Source organism: Centruroides vittatus, unplaced genomic scaffold (genome assembly GCF_030686945.1).
Source record: "Centruroides vittatus isolate TY-2023 unplaced genomic scaffold, ASM3068694v2 scaffold_932, whole genome shotgun sequence".
Classification (NCBI taxonomy): Eukaryota; Metazoa; Arthropoda; class Arachnida; order Scorpiones; family Buthidae; genus Centruroides; species Centruroides vittatus.
The window spans coordinates 592,670-615,257 of NW_027122721.1; the positions used below are offsets into that span (position 1 = coordinate 592,670).

A 22,588-nucleotide genomic window follows, 5' to 3' on the forward strand; every position below is an offset into this window, starting at 1 on the left:
TCACCAATAAAAACAAAGCTTGTTATTTAAAAAAATGGATAACATTTATTATCAAAAACTAATTTAAATCAAATATAAATGACCAACTGTAGATTGCATTCATTCCTTTCTAAAACAGAAGTAGCAGAATTGCAAATTACATGACAATGATCAAATTTACTGAGAAACCATTATAAGTAAGTTATAACATTACTCCCATACTTATTTTACCATAATAAAACAAGTGATTAAAAGAATACTACTTAGCACATTCCTTGCTGTCTACATCTTCTTATAGGGGGAGATTAAGGATGTATGTTGTGATACTTCAAAAGGGCATGTTTATTCTTAAACCTGGCAAGAAAAAAAAATCTCTTATGCCAAAGTTTATATTTTTCATTCAATTAACTTGGTCTTTTATGGTAAGAACATCAGAGGAAAACGCATTAATAGGCATCTGAAATATGTTTGCTTGAAGAAATTTCCTCTGTTTACTATGTAAGTTGCACATACTCTGTCTACTATAACTATACACATAAGTTTTCACCTGTTACATGATATTACAACATAAACTGCTTAATATAGAGATTCCCTTTACAATCTATGAAATTTTTCTCTCTTCCTTTTTTTGAAATAAATCATTCTGATCATTGAACTAGCCATATCATATTCAGCATTCAGATCTCTTATATAAAACGACAAAAACTCTTTAAGATGCATTCTTTTTATTTAAACTTCTAATGTTTTCAGTCTTTGCTGTTTTATGTTTCTTGATTTAAGTGCAGGTAGAGAAGAGATCTCTTACATTTTTCACTTAGACATTAAGAAAGAAATAGTTTCCAAGTTAATTAGCTTTCAGTTTGGAAGCTAATTAACTTAGACATTTTGTAGCTCATGACTAAAATTATATAGGAGGAGAATTTTTAAAAAATATATTTTTATTGCTAAAGATGCAAAAAACAAATATTTGAACCTTACAAACTATAGTAAAAGCAATGACTAATACGTAAACAAGCATCATGAAACCCAATAAATTTGTAAAGCCAAAACCACCGATTACATTGGGCTACTTTTCGGGGATTATATTTAATTAATTACTAAATAATTTGTTACTAGAGGGAAACATTAGGTGCTATCTCTTATTCAATTTAATAATTATGATTAAATTAATATTTATTAAATAATTAGAATATTTATTCTGGAAAAAAGAATCAACTCGAAGCGGGATTCAAACTTGCAGGTTCCAGTTACCGCGCAGATGCAAATGTAACTGAGGATAGTTATATCATATTTAAATATGTCTGGAAGAGGAGATTGAACTGGAGGCTGAGGTAGTGTAACTGACAACACATCTGTATAGTAAGCAGGAGTTGTGGGTCCAAGTCTCACTCTAGCTGATTCTTTTCTTCCAGGATATTCTAAATTATTTAATAAATATTAATTTAATTATAATTATTAAATTTAATAAGAGATGGCACCTAATGCCTCCCTCTAGTGACAAATTATTTGTAATTAATTAAATATAATCATGAAAAAGTAGCTTGATGTAATCTGATGGTTGTTTGGCTTCAATGACTAATACTCTAATCAAAGCAGAAAAGTCCTGACATGGCATGCCATGATATGCCAATCACGTTGTAGCATATATGTTTATTGTGACATTTTGATTTTGTAGATAAAAACTTTGATGTAGCATCATTTGTTCTAACATACCCCACTGTATATACTTCAGTAGTATATACAAAACAGTATAATGCAAGTTTGCTCTGTATATTCAGAAAGATCAGACTAAAATTTATTCATTACAGTAAAACCATAAGTAAAACATTTTAAACACATTTTAATATTTAAATTGTAAATGGCTGCATAAGTATCTAGGAAATCATTTGGGAATACTTGGAATAGAGCAAAATTTATACAGAATTTCATTTACATGGTATCTTATCTGCTAACATGCAACCTGTTGCATAAAAGAAAACCAAACTGTATTCAGCTTTTTCTGGTTAAATAAAAATAAATACCAAATAGTAACTGAATATTTATTACATCCCCAGTTAGGCTATAATTTTTTAAGTAGAACATAAATATTTATTATGAATCATTTATTATTTATATCAGGGGTTCCTGAACTTTGATTGTCAAACCACTTCAAGGATTCCTAGACCTTTTATTGACCACCTCTTCTTTTATGCTAATATTAATGGTATAAAACTAAAATTTGATTATATCTGGCAAATACCGCTCTTATTTTGGTAATCACTAAAAAGAGTTTATAGACAATTTGTTATGTCCTTCTAATCTGACATAACAAATTTGTTTATTTGAGTTTATAAACAAATAAACAAATTTGTTATGTCTGATTGGAAGGACATAACAAATTGTCTATAAACCTCTTTTTAGTGGTTACCAAAATAAACAATTAATGATGATGATAAAAATAAATCTGGTAAACTAGTATTAATCTATACACTGTTTTCATAGAAAAGATCTCTTTACAGTGAGCAAGTTTACATCATTTTGAACTGTCATATACACAATCATTGGACTTATAATTTTTTAATAAACCATTTTCAAATCAACTCCTGACTAATTTTCCATCCCCAAAAATGTCTCAGTGATTAATATTAATCACTGAGACATTTTTGTCATGGTGGTCAATATCAACTACTTTGGGCACCCCTGGTTTACATGATTAAACAAATACTAAACTGTAATCCATTTGCAGAGTAATATAAATATTAACATTTGATAATTTATTTGAAATAAACAATTATTACTAGGTTCTTAAATAAGCATATCATCATCTAATGAATCAACTAAAATTTGAAAATAGAAAGACAAGTCTTATAACTGATATATTGTCATAATATTTATTCACATACTAAATCTAACATTAATATACATCTTTAATGACTGTAATTTGGCATATTTGCTTAACTGGCAATCTTGTTCAAACAGATGAAAAATATAATTAAACACAGATGGATCTTAAAGATAAAGGCTTTTTATTGCATATCACTACTGGCAAAACCAATACAAAATCATATATGAAATAAAAATTAAAAGAACAAAAAATACAGGAACATGGCCAAAAAAATCAGCTCCAACAAAGGTCATAAAAAGGTTGTTTATATTAATGATGGCAATGATACTTAGCAGTATATAGTATCTCGTTTATGTTTATCATACTGGCCAGTCATTGAGGCATTGAGATGACCAATTTGTACAACCTCACAACCAGAAGTTTAACTCATTTCCCAAATACGTCTACAACAGCTGAATTGTCCTGGGTTGTCATTGGTCCATTTTCTGTTTCAATCAATGCCACACCATAAAACTGTAATGTCTTCAGACCACTAAACCTCTTCAGCTTCTAGCAAAACATATAAAATATAGTAATTCTCAAATATAAACCTAAAGCTAGAATCAGGTAAATTCCAAAAACATTTGTGAATTGCTACATTTTACACATTTTGCTGGAAGCTGAAATGTGAGAATTTAGACCACTAAGTATGAAGCCAGAAGCAAGTTAAATTAAAACAATGTATTAACAATAACAATTAATAAAATTTATTACTGTTAATTTGTTTTTCTTCTTATTTTGAATTTGTTATGCTATGAAAGCTTCAATTCAATAAAGACAGCCAAATTATAGTGAAAGGTTATGCTGTCCTATTTGATCTTTGTAATTGAAAATTTGTAATTGCATCCAGAAATAGAGAGATCATACACTTAAAATTAATTATTACAGTTTTGTGTTTAAGAGAGTCTCTATACAATGCTTTTCTTTTTCAATTTTTACTCCTTCTGCCCACTAAGCACTAATGCCTTTATATCAAGTCCATTATGGGCCTGACTGAACCCACAATAACCCCTGTTATGGTTAGGAATGACTGGATGATGAGGAATGGAATGATCTGTTCAAAAATATCTGAGGCATACCATTCCTGAAAAATTCCTGCAGTTTTTAACTGCCTGGATTTGATCTTAGGACTGCAACGCTACAGGATGATGCCATAACCACTTTGGTCATCCAGCTGTTATTTTACACAATGCTAGAATATAGCAATGGAGAGGGAAAAATGCAATAAAAATATCACATTTTTCTACAAGTAGTTATCATTTTACCAAGCACCTGACTACCTAGAGTTCAAATTTCCAACTTTCTTTCTTATGTCAGGTCATGTTCATGATAGTATCAATAGTTACAATTCATATTTCATTTTTTACATAGATGGAAATCATAAAAATATCAATAATCTTATTTTAATTTACTAGTTATTTATTATATATAAATTTTTCTTTGTTACATTGAACTGTAAGGATGACCAGAAAGTCAAAAAACATACTCCTGAAATATCTGGCATGTCAGATTGCACCACATTATTTTCCACTAGAAATTATAATTCAGTACACTGATCTGCCTAAAATGTATCTGGTCTGCTGCAAAGCAGTGCCTCTAACAAGTTGACACTCATCAAAAGTGAGAAGAACAGTACATCACATGACTATCAGCAGCAAATCACATGCAGAGAAGATGCACTATCGTACTGTTGTTTTACAGCACAACATGTCCGTCGACTTGTTTAAATGCCTGTCATGGCAAAATGATGTAAAGGATGCATATCAAAAGAAAATTCCAAATATAGGTTTGTAAAATAAACTGATACATCAGGAACATTCAGATATGTCTATATAATTAAAAAGCCAAAAGTATATCTAAGGAAAACCACTATTTTTTCAGTGTTATAAACACCATTTAATCAAAAAATATGCAAGTACTTTTAATAGTGCATTACCATCTTTTTCAGGCAAATGAATGAAAAAAATTAGAACACGGAACATAATTTTCCATTCATTTGACTGAAGATGATGGTAATGCATCACAAAAATACTTACAAATTTTTTTAATTAAATAAAAACAAAATAGTATTATAATAAAGAGCTTCTTGCTTGTATTATTTAATTAGAAAAACTACTTAGTTACATATGACTAATGAACAGACTTATTACACACCTAGCCTATTTAATTAACTTATCCCAAAATGCATTTTGGAATAAGTTAATTAACTCCTTTCAATTTTATTGAAAAAATTTCAGAAGTATACATTCTCACTTTGCTCAAAAAAGGTTCACACCAAGGATTATCCACACAAAACAGTATTATTGAAAACCATGACAATCATATAACTTCCCCTTATAAGTAAATATAACAAATTATTCTTTTCAAAGATATATATTCATCATATGATATGATATTTTTTTTAAATATAGTTTCTTAAGTAAGAAAACAGTTAGTTGGAACTATATCTTACTATTAATAATAATATATAGTTCCAACTATCTATGTTTTCTTACTTAAATATATACTTTAAAATTTGTATTATAAATAATATAAGAATGTTTAAATATATTAAACATTAATTGTTAAGTTTAATTTTCAGTGAATGGATAAGCTTATTGAACTATGACTTGAAGAGAATGTGCTTTTTTTAATTATGTCAATGGTTTGCATTTATTACAACTTATGTATTTTAAAATTGAAATTAGTAAAGCAGAATTATAAAAATGACAAAACTGAATACCAAAATTTTCAAATTTTCAATTATAAACACTTTTATCATAAAATGAAGCAAACAATATAAAGATTAAATATAAGTAAAATAGTACATCTTTTTCATATCAACCCTTATATAACTTTAAATCTTAAATTCTTGATTTGTAATATAAATGAGATATTCTAAAACAAAACAAAAGCATCAGATAAGTTAAAGTTACAAATATTAAATTAAAATGATTCACAGACCTATTGTTGGTATGGTTGTGACAATTTCTCCAAGTTTGAGCTTATATAAGATTGTTGTTTTACCAGCAGCATCCAATCCAACTGAAATAAAAAAAATTTAAATTTGATTTCAGTATAAAATTAAAAATTCAAAAATAATTCTAGAAAAATTATTACAAATACAGTATCAGCTGTGGAAATTGCATCAGTTATGATAGACACTAAAAAGTGTACAAAGTAGCATATTTAAACTATAATCAATATTTGGAATGATAACATACATCAGTGATTCTCAAAGTGGGGGTCGTGAAAAATATTTGGGGGGTCGCTGAAAAATTGATGCCAGATCAATTTTTTCAAATATTTTATAAATTTAGTATGGATTCATGTTTAGAAATAATAGAAATAAAAAATGTATAAAATAATTTTTACTTAAATAAATTGCACATATAAATAATAAAAATAATAAAAATATTTAAATACAAGCCTAACCCCTCCCTGCGGGATGTTTTTCGACACACACTTATTCTTCGGGGGTCCTTTGAAATTTTTAAGTGCAGAAGGGGGGGTCGCAGTCCAAAAAGTTTGAGAAACACTGACATACATAATACAGAAGAAGAAGAAACAATAACAAGTTCTATGTAGCATTTTTTTAGTTTAAGTATTATTTCACACCACACCTTCACAAACACTGTTAATGAGCACTACGGTTTCTCATTTCCTGATCTTTTGCTTGTCCCGGGATTCTGGGATAAAAGTGAACTGTTTCCCGGGATCCAGGGAAAGAATTAATTATTTTTAAGATATACAAAATATCATGAAATAAAATGATATTAAATTATTTTAAAAAATGAAAAAATAATTGTATGTTCTGCAACAACAACAACAACAACAAAATGTTTTGAATTGAGTTGAAAATTTAAAAAAAAAATGAACTTATATCAAACTTCTAACTTAAAAGGTAATTTTCGTTTTTTAAATATAACATATTATAGAAATTACAATAATATTTTGTATTAAGATTTTAAAAAGCAAAGATGGTCAATACTCCGATCACTCAATCTGATTCTTATTTTAGTAATGAAAAGTCCTGCTTCTGAGAATGCCCTTTCTGATTCAATGCATTTAAAAGAAAACAAATGTTATGTGTTTTTTCACCTGTAGCCTGGCAGATTTCTAGTTTGTTTTCGAGATTGTAGTACTTCTTTTAGTCTCTAGTATTCTCGATTTGTCTACCTCGGCTGCTTTAATAGTGGCATCAAGCTTATAGCCCAATAAGTCGGCAATTTGTCTGGCTTTAATAATCAGGTTTATGATGAAAAATGCCATACTTGCAGACTTCATACTCTTTGTATCCTTGCCCAATTTGACCAAACTGGCATTATGCAGTTATTGAAGCTACTGAGCATGATTAAAAATTAAGACAGCATAAGCACAATTATTCCAGATATTACAGGTTCTGACAAGTAAAGAATTTTCAGAGTCCTGCCACAAATAAGCTACATATTGATTATTGACCATTTGTGACATGCCATAACAAAAAAAATTTTAAAAACTAATAAGTAGGTTTAAAATTAATAAATACAAATGTATTCTGACAGTTTATGAGTTAATTATACTTTCTATTTGCAAAATTTCAACTTTAACACAAAATAAGAAAAAAGTAAACTTTTAAGAAATTTTTGGGATTTCCCAGGATGAGAATTTCCTGGGTTAAAAAAACAACTGGGATCCCGTTTGAGAAACCCTAATGATCACTGTCACAAAAACTTGCCATTCATAGTTATGAAAGAAAAAAAATTCAGTGTTAGTAGGCCTGCAAGATATAGTGTGCACAGTTTTTTCTCAGTCACTGAATGAGATCTTAATATTTTGCAGGGCCATTGACCTTATCAACAACTTTGCAACATTCCATTATACAGTGGATGAGTTTCTTCAAATTTTTAATACCAAGCTTGTGATATTAAATTTTTCTAATACATTCCTGAAATTGCTTTTCTTTTTCAAGCTTCTTTGCAAGTTGTATTTGTATTATGCCAGATATTTGCAATGGGTTGAATTCAGGACTGTTACCTGGCCAACTTAGAAATCTGATTTGGGCCTCTTGTGGGAATTTTTCTGACAATAGTTTGTGTGTCAGTTTAAATGACAATAATGCTATCAAACCACAAAGAACACATAATGCCTTACTATCTCAACATAGTGACATAGCACAGAGTCATCCTGGAAGATGCAAGATTTTAGTATCACCAAATTGTTCCTTAACTGTTGGAATTAGCTTGACAGATAAGATGTTTTTATAGCACTCTACATTCAATGACTCATCAGTCTGCTGACACTTTTATCAGATATGCATCTCCACAAGATCTGACTCAGAACTTTATTCTCTGTACCAAGAAATTCCTGTTGTAGGTCTCATCTGTTGTACACCCAACATTACATATGCCATCAAATCCATGCAGGTTAATATAATAGAATTCCAAACGTCAATGCTCCAGGTCTGTCCAATTAGTTTGCTGTGCAGAGGCATACTGGGCTAAACATCTTACTCCATCAGTAACAACTTAATAAAATTGCCTTCCCAAAAACTGGATCGATGACATACTTCAGCATCCTATCCAGGCATGGCATTTTCACATATCATCTGTTGATTCAGCTTTTCTTTCAATGTTACTATGTTTGCATCTTTATAACAAATACACAGTCATAATTACTAGAATATAAGGTTGAGGAACTCCCATAAGAAGTGTGTCAAAACAGCATCTAGAAACAAACTTGCTGGCTCAGTAGACTACATTGGTTACTGCTACAGCAGTTTTGTTAATACAGAAATCATTTGGTTTCCATGTAATAATACCTTTTACATGCTGTGTTTTGGAATGTAAAAGTGGTTATGCCTCTTGTAAGGAAAACCATACCATATTTTCATCTCCAAGACATCTGGAAAAACAAAATGCATGGAGAAGGAATGTACCAAAAGATTTAAAAAATCACAACTTTGTTGGTTTTTTTTATAAGTAGCATAGAGGCCAATAAGAATACTAAGAAGCTCTCTAAATTGTAAGTAACTAATAAAAAAAACCTTTTATCTACTGAGGAACTTTTAATTTTCATTTATTTCATAAGTCATCATCAGATTGACCAACATTCAAATATCAAACAAAATTTAAAACAAAAGTTTACAATATAGAGTAACTTACAACACAACTATGTTACCATACAAATAAATTAACAAAAATAAATATAGAGAGCAATTAAATAAAAATATACATATGATATTTTATGTTAATAGAAATACAATACAATGTCAAGTTTAAAACTAAATATAGTTATATTAACATAAGTGTGAATATCCAAGTTTTATTACTATCTGATGAAAATACATTTAATTTATGGTATGTACTGTATATCAGTATAAACTATACATGCATGCATGATACAATATATTGTATATAGTTTTATGCTATATTGGGTATTAAGCCATATATTCTGGTTAAAACTATCTCCACCTTCTCAGCAGTCTACTTACAAATATAATTAAACACCAGAACACTTGCTGAGCCTACCATAATTTAATATTCAAACATTTTCAGCCTGTTTTTTTATAGGCCATCATCAGGATATTACTGTTCTACAATCGAACACAAAGCTTTTTGAATACTCATTACATTTAAAATGGTTAAATATTAAATGTAATTTAATATTTAACCATTTAAATATAACCAATATTATTAACCAATATTAAATTACATTTAATATTTAAGCTTTTAATGTAATCATTTTTAAAAGATTTTCAAACATTTTAAATGTAACAAGTATTCGAAAAGCTTTGTGTGTTTGATTGTAGAACAGTAATTTCCTGATGATGGCCTATAAAAAATAAGCTGAAAACGTTTGAATATTAAATTACGGTAGGCTCAGCACATGTTCTGGTGTTTAATTATATTTATTCTGATTAAAGTAGGCCCAAGTCACTGATAGCATTATCCTTATAAAAGAGCTTGTCTCTATGTCTAGAACAAGCTCTTTTATAATGCTATCAGTGCTATGTTTTTGGGAGAAAGTTCTTCAACCTTATACTCTAGCAATCATGGCATAGTTGTTTATTGATGACAATGTATCAATGCATTCTCTGTACTATTTCACTGGAAGATAAATCTTCAAAATTCAAAAAAAAAAAAAAAAAAACAATTATAATTGATGAAAAATTGACCTTTTGGTATGTTTCCAGCAATGCCATCAATTGAAACAAAAGGCACAAAAGGTCAGTTTTTCATCAGTTGTGTAATAGTTTTAGCTTTAAGGAATAATATTGTTTCATATCAAACAATTACAGACTTTACATGGCATTAACTGTCAAAATCTTTCCATTTTGCTAATATAAGTGCACTTATCTTTGCACTTTTATATCAACAGACAATGCAGTTACAAAAACATTACTATAGTAGACTTTGTTAACCAATGAAGTGTTCTCGTGTTTACAGTGTCATGTCTATATGATATCATGCAGACTAGCAAGAAACTGTAAAGACTGCATCATCCACGGATGATGCAATCTTTACAGTTCTTGCATTCAGTTACATTTTTATAGGATTTTATGAGTGATGCAATTTCCATGACCACTTCTGTATCTTAGATACAAATATTACTTTTAATATCATCAAATGCAATGTCCATAATATGCTTAAGAATGATTAATACCATATCATTTAGATATCAAAATATAATAATTGATTACATAAGTTGGATTCATATTTTTACTTTATTTTTTATTCACATGATGTTTATTATGTAAATTTATTCATGCTCATTTTTCAGAATAATTTTGTATTGTTTAAAGTCAATTAAAATTAAATAAGTACAACACTTATTTTAATTAATATACAAAGTCCAATGCAATGATCACTGTAATTAATCAGGCTATTATTTTGCTAAATATAATGGTTATATCTAGGTTTAAATACAACTGGAAAAGAAGAATTGCTCGGAGATCCAGGTGACATAACTGTAACAGTGCACAGTAAATGGAAATTGCAGGTTCAAATCCCATTCAGGGCAAGTTCTTTTCTTCCAGACTGTTTTAAATTATTTAATAAATTATTAAATTATTATAATCATTAATTTAGATAAGAGATTGCACCTAATGTCCACCTATAATACTAAATTATTTAATACCGTGTTTTACGGACTATAAGACGCATTTTTTTCTTCAAAAAATTGCCTCCAAAATTCAGGTGCGTCTTATAGTCCGTAGAATCTTATATGTATTTTATATGTATTTTAAAAAAAAAAAAAATGCTTAAAAATTAAAGTGTGTCTTATAGTCTGTAGCGTCTTATAGTCCGTAAAATACGGTATCTAATTATTAACACGTTGACTGCCATCTACGAGATGACTCGTAGTTACCGTTTCTGCCTAGGACGCCACCTACGAGTTATATCGTAGTTTGTTTCCTTGCCATATTTGTGCAGCTACGATGTAATTCGTAGTATATCAGTGTAAATATGAATAGATAGCTTCAGGGGCAAGAACAAAAAATCAAGTTTGGCTTACATGAACAGAACATTTATTAATAAATGAACAGAAAATATAATCATAAAAAGTTTATTCAAAATCGAAAGCAAAACAATATTTTTATTGTTTGTGATAATTTATAAAACAAAAACATAAATTTAAATGAACAGAAAATATCATAAAAAGTTTATTCAAAATCAAAAGCAAAACGATATTTTTATTGTTTGTGATAATTTTTAAAACAATCTTCTACGCAAAGGGCTGGCTTCTCTGGACAGATTGGACAGAAATAACGCGTTTCTCGGCGTTTTTTAGCTTTGGTACAAATTCGACATGGCTTTGTCGGATGTTGTTTTTTCTGAGTAGGTGGGATACTCTGTAAATAGTGAAAGCTCTTGCAATTTAATTTTTTTTTGAAACTGGTTGAATCTCTTCTCCAATCAATGCTTTGACGAATGCTTCTCTAAACTTTATAAGTTTTATTTTAGAAATAGTTGCTTTTTGAAAGAGTTTGTGCGCATTATGTATATATATCTCTATAATATGTAATGCAACCTTTTTGGGCCATCTAATAGTCTTTCTTAGAGCTGTGTAGTACGATAGCATTTGATCTGATCGGTCAATGCCAGACATTCCATGATTATAATCTCGAATTATATTCGGTTTCATCGAACATTTTCCATTGCGATTGAACACCTCTACCATTTCAACAACGTGCATGTTTGAAATGGTAAGGACTTCTCGTTTGTCTTTCCATTTACATACAGTAACAGGACCATTTCGCTGCCAAATAAACTCCCCCTTTTTCAGTTTTCGATTTACCACATCTCTGGGATTCCCCTTTCTGTTATTTCGCAGAGTTCCACACACACAAGTTTTTCGTGTAGTCAGTAATTTCGTAAGAGCAACAGAATTATAAAAATTATCCATGTATACGGTATATCCCTTATCAAGATAGTCTTCAAGTAAGTGTAAGACAACATCAGTAGTGTGGCCTAAATTACTGTCAATTCCTTCAGATTTTCCGCTGTAAATTGATATTTTCATAACAATACCATCGGATTCACATAGTTCATACAGTTTGACACCGTATTTGTGTTTTTTATTTTTTATGTACTGGCGAAAATGCAATCTTCCATGCCACAACATCATTGATTCATCGATACACATATTTTTATCAGGCACATAGTTTTGGTGCATAATATTATTGAAATGGTTTAGTATAGGTCTTACCTTATATATTCTGTCAGAAGATGGTATTGAGCTATCAACTAAATGAAAATAACGCAGTAACAATTGGAATTTATTTCGACTCATATGTGATCGCCAAAACATTATATTATACAATTCGTTTGTGCTCCAGTAATGTTCTATTGAAGGAAAAGAACAAGGACCCATTTGTAATACAAGTCCAATAAAAACTTTCATTTCTGCAGTGCTGACGTCTTTCCACTGTGATACCCTTTTAGATTTTTTTATTTCTTTATGTTTTGCAATTTCTTGTGCAGCATACAAATTCGTTTGTTCGACAAGTAATGCAAGAAATTCTTCCGAAAAAAATAGGTCTACCAGCATTTGCACTGTAAGGTTTGTCATATCCAATTTCAAACCAACATTTTCTTGGAAAATAAATAGTTCAGGATTTTGTTGAGTTTCTGTCCACAAATTATCGTTTGGATTTGATGTGGTTGCTTGAGACGCATCGTCATTGCTTTCAGGTTCGAGAATAGTCTCATCTTCAGGTTCGGAGATGACGTCATAATCACTGTCCTCACTTGAATCCTCAGATGGTACATAATCGCTACTGTCGTTACCATCCTCACCAAAAATTTTGTCAGATTCTGAATCACTTAGATTAGTGTAGTAATCAAGTTGTTTTTTAGTCAGTGGTCTTTTCTTATCCATATTGGGATATTTATAATTTGATTATAAAAATAAATAAAAAATAACACTCTCAAAAAAGACGTAAATGTGATGTGCTCGCCTCTATATCCGATTTATTACTAATGAATTTAGACGCACATCTCCGATTGGCTGTAGCGAAGTGACAGGACGAATTGTGTCTGTGCATGAATTAACTCATAGTTTGGCTTTAGCGAAGAGCTTTCTGTTACATAAGCCAACTACGAGATAATTCGTAATACCTTTATTTTAAGAAAAACATATTCTATATGCTTTTTGATCATTTCTATGTACTCTGATTAGAGTTTTTAATAATATAATATAATTAAATTCAGTTGGCGTTTTACAACAGAATCCTGAAATGTCACGTGGCAGTCAACGTGTTAATAATAGCAAAATAATATCCCAATAAATTACAGACATTGTTTGGTTTAATACTTATTTGAACATAGTACAGTAACATGCAATAATATACACACACACAACATACATAAAACAAAGATTAAAATAACTGAACTCAAATCTTCAGAAATGAATGAAATCAAAGTTCTCTTAATTTAGTAATATTTATAATTACTTATTCAAATCTTCAGAAATATATAAAATATTGAAATTCATAATTCAAACTTTTCTGACCCAAGACCCAAACTTTTTTACCTACGTAAAATCCTTCTTTTAAATTGAAGCAAACTGATATTTTAAAAAATCCTGCAACAAGTTGCTTAACTTTCCCAGCAACATTTAAAATACTAGTGGTGCCATCTGCTATGATATTTTATTTAAAAAATTTTATTTATAATAATTAAAATTTAATTTTTAATTATTATAAAATGGCAAAAACTTTAGTTTTGATGGTAGAAATGAGGTTTTATAAAATTGTAAATGCTAATAATGAGTAAAATCATCATGAAGTTAACCCTATTTTAGATATAACACATGACCACCTTTATCTCCCCATCACCTCAACCTTTAATCACCAAACTTCAATAATAAGAACATCATCATCAATCCCCTAATAAACAAACCTTTCTGTAAACTTTTCTGCTTTTTATAAAAACTTTCTGAGTGTTATTAAGTTTCAAAGAGGGCAAACAACAGGTGTGTGTCAAACATCCATACAAACAGATAAAAACCGAATTTTTAGTATTTCAATATTTAATTTTTGGACTAGAGACCATGAAAATCCAGAGTCCAAAAATGTAAAAATCTTGGAAGGTCATTTTTTTTTATCGATAACCATACTTTTCCTCTGTTATATATAACAGAGTTTGGAAAGTAAAAAAAGGAAAATGAAATTGTAACTTGTATTTTATACTCTTCATATTTTATTAAATATATTTTCTCAAATTTACTTTAAATGCTTTTTAAAGAAATTATTACTGCAGATGTAAGTTAATGTTTAAAGAAGCAATTTACTTACTTTCTTTTCCTATTATATATTCATTAGAAAGAAAAAAAAAATTGTAACTAGATGAATAATGCATACAAGAGTAAAGAAAGGAGAACATTTAATGGAATGTGTAGCTAAACATTTTGATTGATTATTGAAGAAAGGAAAGAAGAAAAAGCTTCCAATTTTAAATTGAATCTGTACAATTTATAATAAAATTTCAAAACTTTGCAGAAGTTTTAACCTAATTTTTCAAGATAACCCTATATACATTTTAAAACATTTCTATGTTATTCAAATTAATATACTGTTTATTAATGAGATGTAAATAAGTTACAAAAAGTTTAAAACTATTTACTTAATAATAAATTTTCTGCATTTAAGTATAATCTGGGGTCTAGTCTTAACAGTTAAACTACTTTCAGCAATATCAAATTTTCAGTATCCAAATGGTAAATAGAGTCTCGTGTGGCACATTCAAAGTCATACCATATAAATACATTAGCTGCTAATGTCTTAAGCACTTATATGTGGTTTGACGTTAAAAAAAATGCAATGTAAGCATCCTTTTGCTATTAGATACTGAAACTTTTGTATTACAGAAAATAGTTAAGCCTAGACCAATTGCTGAAAACTTAGATTAAAGTTCTTAAATTTTAAATTTTATTATAGGCCTATTCCACAAGATTCAATTAGAAACTTATATTAAATATCTAATTGTTAATTAAATGTATTTAGCTATGCATTTTTTTAAAGATATTCTTTCTTTTTTTTTAATCTTCTTTTAGGAATATTTTTACAGGTAGCAAATATACAAAACTTGTAAATTAAAATATAAATTACTGTATTTTCCGGCGTATAAGATGACCCCCGACTTTTGACAAGATTTTCCTGGGTTAAAAAGTCGTCTTATACGCCAGAAAATACGGTACTTCTGTTTTTTTCAATGAGAAAATGGATGTGTTAGTGTATAAAACACATTTACATTAATAGTTTATTGTAAAAATTTTTAATTTCTTTATATTCTAGAATATTTCTAATAATAAAAAGAATTATTTCATTAAATTCTTTAAAATTTTTATATGATATGAAAAACTACAGTAAAATATAAAAATGTTACAGAAATTTTATAAAGTCTATAGTTAAAATATAATGAAGTTATTGAATTTGTTATGAGTTTTTTATTTGAGAAAGTAAAACACTTTCATTAATTAGTACTTTTATAAATACAATCTCTCTAGATCCAAATAAAGATAAATTCAAGAATATTAGATTCAATTTAGTTTCAAGTCATTGTTACTAAATTTAATTAAAACTTCTCATAAAAATATCTTATCATTGAAATTATCAACAGATAGCAACCCACCTACCTATACTGTCAAATGAGTATTAAAGTTAATTATAATTTAAATATAATTAATCAAGTGTTAAGATAATAAATTTTTGCAAATTACTAGAATTTAACATTAGATTGGTATGTAATTCTGAAATATTTATTTACTTAATATTTTTCAATTGCATGTTGGAAATATGCTTTATGATAATAGCCTAAAAGTTTAAACCAAAACAATACATAATCTCATTTTCAAGTGTATACAAATGCACTCAAAAATACAAATTAATTAACATCACCTCTCTATTACAAGTACTAAAGTCCACTAGCTATGACTATATATGAAATAAATAGACAGCTACTTTAATTTTTTGTATCAAATTTGGTAGTAGTAAGATACAATTCAATTTATTATTAAATTTAAATTTTTATAATAATATGTTTCATCTATGTAAAAGGAAAATATCAAGACATACTATACAGGTATAACATATAATACTAGAAGTGCCATTCTATTAAATATACTCTTTTCTATAGTCATTCAAAATTCCTTTTCTACAAAATGTGGCACACCTATCAGATGCTTTTTTACACTCAGAAAATGAAGCAAAATTAAAGCTTAACATATCACCACATTTCATATATCAACAGTGAAAACATGGTTCATAGATAGCAATCTGGTGTCCAGATATTGTTTGAAATCAGACTGGTCCTAATCATAACTCTTCTTTTTATATGTTAAGAGATAATTATCCTGCAATAAGTATTTTATAAAATTTCAATATAATTATCTGTACTTGCACTCTGTTATCCTTTTCGTGTATAATGTTATGTTTACATACTCATAGTTGTGCCAGTTGTTTATAAGAGATATATTTTTATCATTAACAAATATAATGTAAACAGAATTTCAAAGAAATCCATAAATTAATAATTAACAAATATATTTTATTAAAAAAAAAATTAAATTCAAGCATTGTTCATGTTTTTCTAAAGATAAGAATTTGAGCCCTAGTGTTTAAATAGTCTATGTTTTAATCCTTTTTACATTAATAATATATTTGTTCATTATTTTCTCTCTTATCTTAATAATTTTATTTAGCATATGTTATTTTGCTTTATTTGATTATACTGTTTGCAAACAGTGTGTGCGAGTTTATACAGCACATACATACACACTTGTTTGAGATAATTATAATAAAATTTCATAAAATACTTATTGCAGGATAATTATTTCTTAATACAGAATACAAGAATCATTTTATGAAACCACAATAATCCTAACCACATCTGGACACCTGATCGATATCTGTGAACTATGTTTTACTATTTATGTATGAAATAATATATTAATTTATAAATATAGAAAAACAAAAGTATATTAAGATTTGGATTTTTACAATAATTAATTTTTGTAAAACAGGTAATCAAGTCAAATTTCATTTTTTTCCAGATATATATATATATGATATTCTTTTCTGTTTTCTGTTCTACATTATTTATGGTGAGTTTCTAAATCATTCCAATTTTTCATATCCTTATTTTTGATTTAATTACTTTTTATCTTAATTTAAAAATAGTTTGGTATTCTTTTCTGTTTTCTGTTCTACATTATTTATGGTGAGTTTCTAAATCATTCCAATTTTTCATATCCTATGATTTAAAGTTTCTAACCTAAGGACAATCTTTAAAAATGACTGAAAATATTAGTTATTAAAGATTTTGCTGTTATAAGTTAATATTAAACAAAACAATTACTTTTGGTTGTCATATGTATCAAGCATGTTTTGGAAAAAAATATATATTTTTTGAATAAAATTGAGCAGAGAAAAAAAGAATGCTTAATAGAATATACTACAGATCTGGTCTTATTAAATATAAAGAAACTGCTAAATTTTTACTGAGCTAATTCTTAATTTAAAATAAATTTGAATTAGAAGTATTATAAGAAGGTGGTATAATTTGTAATAATGAGAACAATATGACTTTTCAATAACTAGCTGTGCCTGTACAGATTACTAATACATAAATAAAACAAAATATTGAATACAGAAAATAAAGTTATTAAAACTAACAAGAAACCACCTTTCTTTTTCTAGTAAACAATTTTATTATAACTGCCGAAAAAAATAGGAAAGGTGGTTTCTTCTTAGTTATAAGTTCCAACTTTTCAAAAGTTTTTATAAAGTTATTATTTGAGAAATTATTGAAACCAGAGTTTGATTTTATTTCTTCAGATGAGATTGTTGGAATAAGGCAATGCATAACTAGATGATCTGTCAAAAGGAAGTGCCTCACAGGAGGGTTTTCTAGGAAAACTAACCTCCATTTACATGTGTGAAGAAAACCTGAAAAAGTTTATATGGTCAGCCTGTTGATCAGACATGAACCCACATACTATATGTTCAGTGGTTTTACCTAGTCCCTTGATTTTACTCTTTTGTTCAACATCAATAGTTAACAATCACTTGCCAAGTATTGTTGTTGTAACAGAATTAATATTTAATTTAAAAATAAATAAATAAATTTTTTTAAATTATTTAAAATTTAAATAAAGTTAATGAATATTTTAAAATTATTTGATAAATAATTTTAAAATATTTTCTGTTACTAATTTTTGTTGTTTAATGATAAAAAAATAGTGAATAATTTTATATTGGAAGAACACACGTTGCTTCCAAAACAAACCATTCAATGTAAAAAGTAAACAATGCTGTAAAATTATTTCAAGAACTTAAAGTTACATAAAAAAAAAAAAAATTTGCAATTATGTTAAATTTTTTGTTATGATTATGAATTAATAAGAATACCATCCATACTGACATTAAATTAAATGGTAAAGTTTGTAAGAATATATTATTGTGAAAAGAGAATAATTGACGTTGATAGTGTTGCTTGTAGTACAAAGAAGAGAATTTTTTAGAATTAACAAATAAAAAGTAAGGGTCAAGTTCAAATATTAAACCCTATGCTTCATAAAAACATGTAAACTGTGAAGATCTGTACAGATAGTTTATTAGATCCAAGGAATGTCCCAGACATTATTGTATTTATATGATAATCAAAATTCTTGATCAAAAAATATTTCCATTTTGATTCAACTTCAAATTTCCAAAATTCAGAATCTAATCACTTTGTGTTCACATAAATATATTTTGAATATAACATTTCATGCATCACTGAAAACTGATACATTTAATATTATTTTAATAGCTATATATCTAATAAATGTTTACTAAAAATATAAAAGGAAATATATGAATCCTTTTATATTTAATGATTTTATACAACCATTAGTTACTGGATAAATTGCAATTTAATTGCATTAATCATTTATTACTTCTTTAAAAATATTGTTTTATTCAGTTATTGTCTAATTTGTTTGACTACATCATTTAAAAATAAAATACTGAATATTTGACAAAAAAAATACATCATTACAATTAAAAAATTTAATAATATTTTTATCTCACATGTATACTTTAAACATTAAGACATGACTACAGTAATTTATTACAATAATATGCATAAGAATTTTAAATAAAGAACACAATTCTCTTCTATTAATAAAATATAATCATTGCATTGTATCCATTAATAAAAAAATATTCTGGCTAAACAAAGTTCAAAACTCCACAAAAACTCAAAATGCTGCTGTAATCAGACATGAAATTTCTATTTTTTGCTCCAATAAACCATTTTATTCAATTTTAAATTCCGGCTTAAAATGGCTTTATCTATTATTATTAAATATAACATTTAAATATATTTAATACCATTAGTTATTAATAATATTAATATAACTAATAGCAATAAATAAAACTAAATAATACAGAAACACTCCTTTCCCCTTTTCGTTACTATGTTTATTTTTGAACAATTACCTCCTATAGCTGCAAACCAGCCACCCCTTAAATACTTGTCGGTTTTATATTAAACTGTAAATCTGATTAAGTAGCAAATAAACAATGTACTGATCAATAATGTCATTGCATATTTCGAAAAAAAAAAATCATAATCCAGCTGAAAAATTCAGTATAAAAACAGAATTAGATCTATAAAATGCTTATACTTAATTAAAAAGAATGAAATAAGTTTAATTAATATGTGTATTGATTTACACAGTATTTCGGATTGTTTTTTTTAATTAGAAAACAACACAGTAATTTATTTTGACACGTTTAAATTTCTAAAAATGTTAACATGGTGGAAATAATTAAATAATTTGATGATTCACTGCTTTTTGTTTTTTCTCAGTCCAACAATAGTCAAAAATAACTAATTGTTTTCCTTCAAATATTCATACAGAATTTCCAATATGAATTATTGTGAGATTATGGATTTTGAATACAATTTTCATAGCTTCTCGCAACATACACGTCATCATATTCAAATATAATTCATTGTATTATAACACAATATAATTATTATTATGTAATAAACAATTAAAAATAATCAATTTCGTTATCACGTGATTAAAATTCAAATTTTTATGAGATTTAATAAAGAAAATAAAGACACTTACCCATTAAAATCCTAACTTGTTTCTTCCCGAATAAACGTGTTAATATGCTAGATAAAGTCAATCCCATATTTATTTTTTGTTCCTTAGCGAGTGAAAAATAGAAAAAATTTTATATATATATATGTGTGTGTATTTTTTTAAATAAAATAATAGATCAACGCCACGTCTATTTCTCTCTCTCTATCTCTCTCTCTGCTTATGATCATCAAAGCGGATATGACGTAGTCAACGACGAAATCAGCCAAACGAAACCAAAGTTGATATTTTTCGAAATTAATTTTGCATTATAATTTATTTAAATAATTTTAAAAATATTCGATAATTTCAAATATAAATTGTCAAATTAAATATTTCAATTAATATTACTAAATACTAATTAAAATTGTAAAGTTTAGTATTGAATGGCTGGTATCGAAATCATCACAAACTAAATTGTATGTTATATTATTTTTTTACTGCGAAATTAAAATATTTATTTAATCATTAATTAGCACGAACTAAAAGTATTATTAATAAATATAGATTAAGCAGTTTCTTTAATCCGACGGCCGGGTGGCCGAGCGAATAGCGTGGCGGCCTACCGCTTTGTAGATCCGGGATCAAATTAGACGTGTCGAATTTCTCGGGGGTGGCCCGTCTGGATATGACGGGTCTTTTTCCTCAGCATCCGGTCTCCCCGTTATGTGCCCGACCGAACCCGTAATAAGCTTGTTAAAAAAGCCCTTGAGCCCACCAGTGGCCAACTGGTTTCGTTCTCTGAACACTAGGAGTTCGGTCGTGGGTTCGCGCCTCGACAGGACGGGCTGGCTACGTGGAGTTTTTGGGTGTTCTCCACGTCTGTAACACTCAAATAGGAGCCAGTTACCTTTAAAAATACCTCTTCTGGAAGGTCTTTTTAAAAGTAATCGCTCAAGAGTCGCGTTGCCATAAGTTAACAAAACAAACAAACAAAAAAGCCCTTATGGCGCCCACAGGGTAGAGTTTTAAATACCTCTTCTACTGTAGGCCGGATGGCCGAGCGGTCAAAGTGGCAGCCTACCGCTCTGGGAGACCCGGGATCGAATCCGAACGGGTCGAATAATCCCCAGGAACTTTTCGGGGGTGGTCCGTTCGGATATGTCGGGCCCCGTCCCTCACCACCGTCCGCCCCATTGTGGGTATGGCCGAACCCATAATGGGCCTACTAAAAGAGGCCCTCTTAGTGCCCACAGGGCGGAAAGAGTTAAAAAGAAAAAAAAAACTCTTTTACGTTATTTGAATTACGTGGTATTGGAGTAAATTGTATATAATTTGTATCAGTAATAAATTACACAATTAAATAATAGCATATAAAACATTATACGTTAGTATTGAAAAGCGAAAAAATTCTGAGACAATGGATAAATTCATCATAATTAATTACTTACATTATGCCACATACGTTCTAACAAGAGTACTGTACCTAGATATTTTTTTTTAGTTTAATAAAGCATTTTTACGAATAAAATGCTTTATTAAACTAAAAAAATAGCGTCATTTATTAATGTAAACCCATAGACCACGTGATGATAGTTGACAGAACATGGCGGCGATGACTCGTATGTCGCTACTCTGATATCTAGGTACTCTAGTTCTAACCATAAACGATCTCCAACAAATAAGCTTTTTAAAACCCATGCTGTGACGATCAAATAGCCGAGGCGGTTAAAGCGTTACCTCTAAAATCAGGGCCAGATTAACCCATTTTGTGGCCCTAGACGTTTTCTTCTTACCGGACCCCTTCTCTCTCGCGCAGGAAGAAACATAAAACATTTTCTTTAGATTTTAGAATTCACAATACCCATATAAAAAGCAATATATTTTTGTTTATTTGTTTATTATATACAGTTGTCTAACAGAAAAGTAAACTATCTTATTTTAAAATCTTTTCAAAATAGACAGTTTGACCGGGCCCTTGACATTTATCTCATTTGTCTATGCGATGATCCAGCCCAGTCTGAATTGCATCAAACTGAAAATAGCAATTACATGAATAATACTACAAGTAATATGAGTACAATATACTGTACAAAAATCATTCAAAAAGTTCTCGGAATGAAGTATAGATGTCGATAGTACAGTATAATTGAAAGTTTAGTGCCTTGGTATCAGATCATATTAATATAACAGTATTAACCAGGG

General features: G+C 28.3%; 1 protein-coding gene across 1 annotated transcript in view; it reads right to left on the bottom strand.

Moving 5' to 3' along the window:
- Positions 1–20,633, bottom strand: part of Arf4 (ADP-ribosylation factor 2) — a 35,686-nt gene extending 15,053 nt beyond the window's left edge. The window contains exons 1-2 of the mRNA XM_067288814.1: positions 20,429–20,633; positions 5,786–5,866 (exon numbers count right to left, since the gene is read on the bottom strand). Coding sequence (XP_067144915.1) covers positions 5,786–5,866; positions 20,429–20,495 — 148 coding nt within the window. The 5' untranslated portion in view covers positions 20,496–20,633. The remainder of the gene's footprint in view (positions 1–5,785; positions 5,867–20,428) is intronic.
- Positions 20,634–22,588: the final 1,955 nt, after the last annotated feature.